This window comes from Syzygium oleosum, unplaced genomic scaffold, assembly GCF_021117445.2.
Source record: "Syzygium oleosum isolate NSW1041296 unplaced genomic scaffold, Sole_v2.1 Sole_v2.01, whole genome shotgun sequence".
In the NCBI taxonomy this organism is placed as follows: domain Eukaryota; kingdom Viridiplantae; phylum Streptophyta; class Magnoliopsida; order Myrtales; family Myrtaceae; genus Syzygium; species Syzygium oleosum.
The window spans coordinates 19100075-19108825 of NW_026607485.1; the positions used below are offsets into that span (position 1 = coordinate 19100075).

Here is an 8751-nt window from a genome sequence, read left to right on the forward strand (position 1 = left end):
AGACAACACTGAACGCCCACAACGAGGAGGTCTCTCCAGTCACATATTTATATGCTCTCTCCTTCTCTCTCTCTCTCCTCCCTTCCTCTTCCTTCGCTTCGCGTCTCGCATTCATTCCTTCGCGTGTAACTTCCGAACTCCGCCCCCCCACCCCGCGCACACACACCCCGCCCACATAAAAACTCCCCTCCTCCTTCCCTCGCTGAACCCATTTGCAGAGGAGCGAGAGACGCCGCCGGCGCCGCCGCGTGGGAGAGAGAGTTCTCGACCGGCCGGAGACGACGCCGACGCCGCCGCCGCCGGGGAAGGAGAGAATAAAAGAACGAGAAACGCACACACTGACTTAAAAAGCTCTCTGTATATACTATCCCCCGCCCCCTACCTTTTCCTGGGTTCCTCTTCTTTTGTCCCCTTTCCTTCCTTTCAATCGCGCTCGCCGTCGCTTTGCTCGGATTCCGGAGAGATCTTCTTGTCCCTCCACTGCCGCAATCACTGTGCAGTGGGGAGCGAGGTACTGACCTGAACCCCAACCCCCATCATCGAATTCCGCTCCGTTTCCCACCACCCCTCCCCCCCGCCGCCGCGAATTTGCTCCGATTCGAGCTCCCCCCCCTCCTTTGGGCTGCTTCTGATCGGTGCGATTCTCCGAAAGGAGGGGACGATAACAAGGATTACAGAATGAACAATACAATCCGGCTTTTGCCGCTTTCTTCATTGATAGCGAATTGGGCCAAAACGTTAAGCAAAAAACCAAAAGACCTCTCTTTTTTTTTTTTTTTTTTGGTCTGGGTGATTTGGGTTGCGATGGGTTTGGTTTTTCAGTGTTCCTTCGGGTGCTCAGTGAGATGTTTTTTGCTGCGTGTTGCTAGGGTTTGCGGATCCTCAGCGGAATCTCCATCGGTCGGAAGTTCTCCCGGGCGGCGAGTTAGGGTTTTGATCACGGGGGGCGGATTGAAAGAAGACGTAGTGCCGTAATCGCACCTGCGACGAAATGGGTGCCATCTCCTCCTTTATCCGCAGCAATTGGCATTACGAGCTGGACGGCACTGTGGAGGGGTCGCTCCGAACTTGAGGTTTGCTTTGAGTTGGTGATTGACGGGCATTGGGTTTTGATGGGAATGGAAGAGGATTGCACCTACAGAATGGCGTAGGCGGTGGAAGAAGCAGCTCAAGAATTCAACTTTTTTGGTTCCTTCTTTTTGGGGGAAAATTAGGGTTTTTGGCGTTTTCCCCTTTTCCAGAGCTTTGATCCCCCCACCGGTGGATTACTTTGTTCTGGTGACCAGGGGGAGAGGGGCAATTCCTTTTTCAGGAGATCGGGTCTCGTCCGCGAGCCTCATCGGATCTCGTGAGGCCGTTTGTAACTTATATTTGAAGAATATTCCGGAGGTAATTCCATAAGTGAACCCTCGTGCCAGTGTTTTCACCTGACAAGCCGGGGTATCAGCCTTCGATTTCGAACTGGGTCGGGGTCTAATCTGCTCAAATTGGTTACTTCCGGGGTGACAGGAGAACTCATATTGCCCGGTTGTTCATACCTGTGGCTGCTGGAGTGTCTGAGAAGCTCATGGGGAAGAATTGACTTCACATTGCAAGGATATGGTCCATGAAAGAGCATCACCACCAGCTCATTCCCTGGGCCGGCTTTACTAGAAAGTAAATCCCAAGCTTCTTGTTTCCGGAATAGCTGGCATTTTGTGCCTTCGGGTATTGCGCAATGTCTCGCTGCTTTCCGTTTCCTCCGCCAGGCTACGAAAGGAAGGCTAGAGCAGATGATATTGACTTACTAAAGAAGGTTAATATGTTCTCTTTTTAGTTGGTCGCGTTTCATATTTGGCATAGCATGCGTGCTGGTTATGTAGCTGGGTTCCTCTTGCCGTGCTTTGCGCTTGTATATCTTTAACTTGGAAAAACTAGCTAGAGCGTCTGAATTTTCTTGCTGCCGTTGATTCTAAGTCAACAAGCAAATGGCTTTCGATTGTGATGGTCGCATGGAATTCGGAAATACTATGCCAACAAGAGCTCGTACTCTCAAACTCTATGTTTGTCTATAGGAAAAAGTAAGGTGGTCTTGCTTATCGAGGAGAGGAGATGATGGGAGTATTTGAATTTGGGATGCTTGGATTAGTCAAGAGGGCTTCCATTTGTTGCCACTTTATATAGGTTGATGGGTAGGTTCAAGTCATTCATCACTTGGTCTGGTCACCTGATCACCTTTTTTTCCCAGGGTGCGAGACTCTTCTTTAGTTGCTATGAGATTGTAGTTTCGCCTTTTCTTAAGTAAGATGCATAGCTCTTACTAAGTGATGATTTGCAGTACTATATGCCTAATTGACTAAGCTAGCATTGCCTTAAAAGATGAATTTTCTGTTGATGCTTGTAAAGAAATTTAACCGGTTGAGATCAGAAAAGACCCTTTCTATTTACGCTTGCCTATCCGTTATATTATTGCGATCAACCCAGTATGCATCCGTAGAGACGTCACTCACTGTGAATTCCAAGAATTCAGTTTCAAAACTCATATGAAAGGATATGATAGATTAATTCTAGTTGATCTGATGGCTATGTGCTGTATGCTAAAAACGTAACGGCTGATAGAGGAGGAGGATCCAGATTAAACTTACATGACGTGCGGATATGGTCAATAAGTTAAACACATTTCATATTGTGTAATCGTCAAGGTCCCATATGCTAGAAGTTTTGTTTTCTAGTTTATCAGGATAGGATATGGCGCTTGAATTTGCTGAAATGTTAATATCAACTTAATATTAATCTCTTGGAGCGCAGCTAGTATGTTATGTATCATATTAGAGAACTCTGCCCATTGCCAAAGGAACATTAGCATTCAATAAGTAGAACCGTCTAAGGTTGTTAAGAGCTGGTAGGTTCAGTTATGTCCTCCTTTAGAAGAATGTGGGAAATCTTCCTTGTACGAGGTCCTACTTTTGCATAATAACTTCGCATCCAGTTCAAGTGGATGGCTCATTTGTCATTGCATGTCAGTGCAAATAGAAAGAAACTGAGGCAAGCTGGATTTTTCGGGGGTTGAATACAGTTATTCTTAGGGAAATTGATTTTGGATTTGCTTTGTCACACCTCATTTTTTCCTTTTCCATATTGCCTACTTATGGATTCTGCTGGGGCGAAAAGTAGTTATTTATATGAATATAGAAAGAGTTAGGAGGACAAATGGGGATTTTGGAAAATTGGATTTCAGACTTCTTTTTTAAGCAAGTGGTATAGTGATTGGTTGAGTTACCCCTTAGGGGCATTAAGGCCATTATGGATCCCTAGACTTACTAAAGGTAATTAGGTTTTAAAATAGGACTGAATATGGAGTTAGCAATCTTTACTGCACCATATACCGCAGCTCTCCTTATTGATGACCTTAAAGTACAAGAGAGTTAATCAGATTTTATATGTAGAATTTTGCGTCATTTTGCTAAAATGCTTGCTCAGTTTTCATTTGATTGCATTGAAATTTCTACGAACATTATATCTGTCCATTCTTTGTTGTTAAACAGGGATAACTAATTCTTTTACTGCTGAAACTTATGTTTGAGTTGATGACAAAGCGATATGGGCATGATAGTGTCAAGTATTTTGAATCACTGTCTATTTGTTAGAGAAAACATAGCAGCACAAGATTCACAGAGCTGATTTCTCATCGTAAAAACACGAAGATCAATATAGCTGATTCTACCGGGGCGGTATGTGCACAGGCAGTTTCACGAGTTTAGTAAAGACCAAGTGATCTAGGTGGTTATCGCTCAGATATATGATCTGCCTGACTGCGCCGAGAAATTCATTTCTGCATGAGGCTCAATTTTTGCAATCTTAAAGGAGGCGAATTTTTGTCGTTCATGTATTGCTCCTTATTTGGATTGAGCCTTTTGGGGGTTTGATTGGCATGACTGGTTGATAGCATTAATTTGTTGCAAATACCATGCTTATAGATTTTTTTTTGGCTTGGCCAATTATAGTTTTGTAATTAGCTATGCTACGAAGTCTAGTGCTCCCCTGTTTATTCATTTCTATACTTATGTTAGAACTTATGCATAAATGGCGAAAGTTTATTTCTTAGGTCAATGTCCATTAGCCGTAGGGACAGGGAGGCGTTTTGTAATTGCCCTGCATCTTGTTCTTGCCAATTATCGTTATGTGATCTTTTGTTACGGCAGGAGTGGACTTGACTCAGAATGTTTAGTTTGTCTCAACGAAGCATCAACCCGATTGTCTACTTTTCTATTGTTTTTGTTGAATGTGGTACGATTTATTGCTCTTTGTGAGCCGTCATTCTTGAATATGATTGTTTGTCTTGATTGGCGTATTTTTCATTTTGACATGGAGACGACTAGTGTGCTGCGGTTTTCTTGATACGAACTCTCCTTTAGGATTTTGGCCTAAAACTTTTGATGCTTTCTCCTTTCGGTTTTCGCAGCATTGTTTGCTGCCCTTAAGCTGTTACCTTCTACGAAATGTGTTTTGTGCTTACCAAAAACAATAGCACCTAACCTCTGTCTCAATTGCCGAGTCTTTTTATTGCTAACTGTTTTATGAAAGTGCTTTTTTGGCATTGCCTCGCGATATCTAATACTATCTTAGTCATAATTACCATAAAAGTTATATGACAATGCATTGCCAATACAAACACCTACTATTGGTATGAGAATAATGTAAGGGTGGGGCTTACTCTAGACTTGACTGGACTACCAAAATAGGGCTGTCATTTTTGGGTATCTAGCAAGAAAAGAAGGCTATAAATCAGGTTGTGCTGAACTCTTGGCACCACTGGGGTCAGCAATTTGGGCATTCATAAGTTTCGTCATACTGTAGCCAAGCAGAGTTTTTCAAATTCTCCTGCTCTCTGATTCGTAAGAGACTTTTCCTAGCATGGTAAGACTGATTCTGATAGATCCATGTAATTTCTGTACTGATAGTTTTGTTGTATTTATTTCCCTTGTGATCCGTTGGGAAATTAGAACGCTGTTCATTTCAGTAGAGAGAATGCCCTGATTGAAAAAGAAAAATTCATTAATTGTGTGCTTGGTGTGCAGAGGTTTTTAGCTCTAATCATATGGACAGCTTTGTATTGGGTTTAACTTTCCATAGATGAAGTATTTAATTCGTGTCCACTTGGATCTACTGTATCCATTTATCCTGAGGTTTCAGGTTATTTTTGTATGACCATTAATCAGTGGATCTATGGCTACCATCGACTAAAATTTTTTGTGAGTTTTGCTCATGCGCTTATACATCTAAGACATTAGGAGATGATTCTTCTGCTTTCCACCGTTATCTTTCGCTGATGAGTACTTTCAACAGACTTCCGTCTCATTTCCCAGAATTTTCTCTGGTAGCGCTGTTGTTTCATTCGATATTTTATTTGGGCTTTCTAGCCTGTCTCGCAGAATCTGGTTGGGCTTTTGTTGCGGTGGACATTTATTTTAATGTTGCAAGTCTGTACTTAATTTTCTAGAATTGGAATTGTAGGTACAATTGTAGGTACAATTCATTGGCAGTGTTTATGTTGACCGGCTTTCCTTATCTGCATCTAAAAGCCAATCTTGTGCATCGGCGCAGAATAAGTATCGTGATGACCCGACTATTGTTTATTAATGGTTCTTCATTATTAGTCGAGAAAAAAGGAAATGCTTCTTCTTGACTCCATCTGATATTATGTCAGTACACCTATCTGTTAGATCGTGAGGATTTTTGAGATGCTTCTGTCAGCTGAAAAGGCATGCTTATCACCAAAAGATATCGAGCTGTTATTGAAGATAGCCTCTGCAATTTTATCTTGGCATTGTTTTTTAAAGGTGTTGATTTTGTTATGTCGAATGATGGGCGTGATTGGTATACTGTTTATATGTTGTTTATTGTTATTCAGCTGATTATGTCTCCCTGTACTCTCAATCTAGTACAACCTAAGGTTTTTTGTGGTTGTTTTGGTTTGTGAAATTGTGCCCGATCTTCCTTGCAACTTTGGATGCGGCCAATGGCAGATGTTTTAGCATCTGTATAGGATGATAAAACTTATCATTGCTCGCATGATGTGTCATCCTTGATTGTATTTAGTGTCAACAGTTTTCATTTTTTGTCTATATACTGTTCTTTAATACCATGCATGTGGATATGTTTAATGGGAGTAGTGGATGTTTCTTATCTATGTTAGTTGGGGCGAGGCCCTTAGTTTACACCTTTACTGGTCCGTCCATTGATGTTCACTCTAGCCGGGTGTTTTGCCATTATATGTAGGAGAAGCATCGAGAGAAGAAGCGTAAGAAGGAGAAGAAAGACAGAGAGAAGCGGGAGGATAAAGAGAAAAAGGAGAAAGATCGAAGTGAAGGGAAGCATAGGGACAAGAAAGACAAAAAGGAAAGGCACAAAGACAAAAAGAAGGATAAGGAGGAGAGGGAAAGAGATAAAGAGAAAAATGGTGCCGCAGATGAGAGGAGGCTATCAGGACAGGCTGATGGTAACAACAAGGAGAAAAATACCGACAAGGATAGACTATCTTGGCACTCTGGAGGGCCCTCAGGCGAGAAAACAATTCAGGACGCTGAGAAAGATAAGAATAAAAATCATACTTTACATGATAAAGGAGCTGCAGCGCAACTTGCATCTTTTAGTGCAGAGAAGATAACTCAGAAGAATCAGAACAGCCATTTCGTTGGGAATTCCAATGATTCCAAGTTTGTGCAGGAGTTAGGCAAAAGGGTCAGAGATGGTGCGGGATTAGGGAGTCAGTTGGTTGAGAAATTTACGGGTGTAGACCGGAAAAAGGATGGGGGAATGGCAGAAGCAGCGATTCCAGAAACTGGTTCTTTGCCTGACAGGAAGGATAAAACCCATGAAAGGAAAGGTGATGACCGAAAGTTGGGAGAGCGAGGAATCAAGGATGAGAGAAAATTCAGTGGAAATTCGGTGGTTCTAAACTCTGGTGCATCTATTCAGACAGTACCCAGGCCAGTGGAGAAAAATGTTGACAGGAAGATGGAAGGGAAAGAGAAGATCAAGGAAAAGGAAGGCGATAATAAGGGGTGGGACAAGCGCAGTATTGTGGACATGCACCAGATCAAAATCCAAGGGAAGGACAAAGACCGGGACAGAGAGAAAAGAAAGGAGGGCAAGGCGAAAAAGAGTGAAGGCAGAAAGAATGAACTGGAAAGACTCGGAGAAAGCAAAAAGGATAATGCTGATGCTACACCTACCCCTGATGTTATTGCACAACATCTGGAGAACACAAACAAGGTTACTCTTACCGGGGTAAATCTGAAGAAAAGAAAGGACATCGAAGCAAATGGGTTTTTACATGGTAAGTCTCGAAGGGCTTCTACCCTCCTTTGAATCATGTCGGTGCCACCAAAGCACTAATAAGTTGTCGCTTCTCTATCCTGGGATTCCTGTGGGTTCTGCAGACTGACTTGAATGCTTTCTGAACTTGAGTCTCTTCGTACTATTTGTTCTTGGGATTGTGGCACTGAACATTCAGTATTTGTGCAAGCTATTGTCAGGTGGGACATTTGCTAACATATTGACCGAACACCTACTGACTGTTGCTTTTGTATCTTTGTACAGAAAATGAAGCCAAGTTGCACAAGTTGCCAAGACCTACATCCACCTCACATCATTTGATGGAGAATGGAAGGATTTTGGACCCTTCCCAAACTCCCAGCAAGTTTTTATTGGATAGATGGGATTTCCCGGATGCTCTTAAAGCAGAGATCAAGGAGAACAAAGTAAATGGTATTCTTGATACTAAGCCAGATCCAATCTCCACAATTCATCCCTTACCGGAAAAATCTCTAGAAGATCTATTAGCTGAGGCAGCTGCCAGATCACCCCATCATGATTCGAAGTATTTAGATGAATTACTGGCAGTTCCGAAATTGGAGGAATTGCCTGAGTTGGAGCGTGATGATGACTGGCTGTTTGCAAGCCGTCGGCAAAAACCAAAGAAGGAAGAGGGAGGATCTTCTAAGGTAGAAGAGGAGACACCCAGGATTTGGGACAAAGCCGTCTACTTGGAGTCTGCAGATATTGTCGCCCTTCCATATGTGGTGCCTTTCTAATTGGCTTGTGATGTAAATTATGGTTCACAATCCTGATTGTGGAGACACTCTTCAGGACCAGAATTTGTGAGGTAATTTTCTAGAAACTGGCGGTGGAGATGGATCTTCTAATTTTCCTGTTGGATTTATCTCCAACCACATTCTGCAGATCTGTGCCTTTCAAGGTCTATTCAAGGCCCAGGCAACCATAACATTCTGCTGATTGATTATTTGCGGTACCGGGCATTTGGCGGCACTTTCTGTACGTCTTGAAGGAACGACTAATTCATTCAATGGGGAACTTCTATAGGAGCTAATTTGCTCAGAAAAGTGAGATGGCGTTAGCTTTGGGCATTCGATTCGCTTACAGGTTGGAGGTGTTGTTAGTTGAGATGTAAGAGAAACTAGAGCTTGTGGTCTTTGCAACTCCACCACAATTTTGGTTTGTAACATAGAAACTGTTTATTTACAGATGTAAGATAGAAGGGAAATGATAAGGAAGAAGCGCAATTCATTCATTTAGTAGGCTTCTCATTCTTTCAGATAAAACTCCGAACTCTTACTGTAGTTGGTCATTTAAGAGCTTCAGTATATAATGTGCCCTTTGAAATGATTCCGAGTGGCATCTCTGTTTTAATACTTAGGCATCTTTTTCCAGCAATGGTTTCTTTTTGTACTCAAGATCTTCTTCCTTATT

General features: G+C 42.4%; 1 protein-coding gene across 5 annotated transcripts; it reads left to right on the forward strand.

Annotated features, from left to right (window-relative positions):
* The first annotated feature begins 259 nt into the window (after positions 1 to 259).
* Positions 260 to 8667, forward strand: LOC115683435 (uncharacterized). Of its 5 annotated transcripts, none has more exons than XR_008816872.1 (6): positions 260 to 511; positions 870 to 1795; positions 5506 to 5819; positions 6259 to 7318; positions 7582 to 8146; positions 8224 to 8667. XR_008816872.1 is itself a non-coding variant. In XM_056312670.1 (6 exons), exons 4-6 carry the CDS (start codon positions 5721 to 5723, stop codon positions 8073 to 8075), a joined length of 1653 nt encoding a protein of 550 aa, XP_056168645.1. In that variant the 5' UTR covers positions 260 to 511; positions 870 to 1389; positions 1510 to 1795; positions 5506 to 5720; the 3' UTR covers positions 8076 to 8667. The 5 variants fall into 5 exon arrangements, 4 of the variants coding, with proteins under 4 accessions (XP_056168645.1, XP_056168636.1, XP_030463838.1 ...); XM_056312670.1 differs by having other exon boundaries at positions 870 to 1389; positions 1510 to 1795; positions 7582 to 8667; XM_056312661.1 differs by having other exon boundaries at positions 7582 to 8667.
* The last annotated feature ends 84 nt before the right edge of the window (positions 8668 to 8751 follow it).

Coding starts and splice junctions, on each gene's coding strand:
- LOC115683435 (XM_056312661.1), top strand. CDS start 5,721: ATGCTTCTGTCAGCTGAAAAGGCATGCTTATCACCAAAAGATATCGAG. Junction 5,820..6,258: donor CTTGGCATTGTTTTTTAAAG/GTGTTGATTTTG, acceptor CATTATATGTAG/GAGAAGCATCGAGAGAAGAA. Junction 7,319..7,581: donor AGCAAATGGGTTTTTACATG/GTAAGTCTCGAA, acceptor ATCTTTGTACAG/AAAATGAAGCCAAGTTGCAC.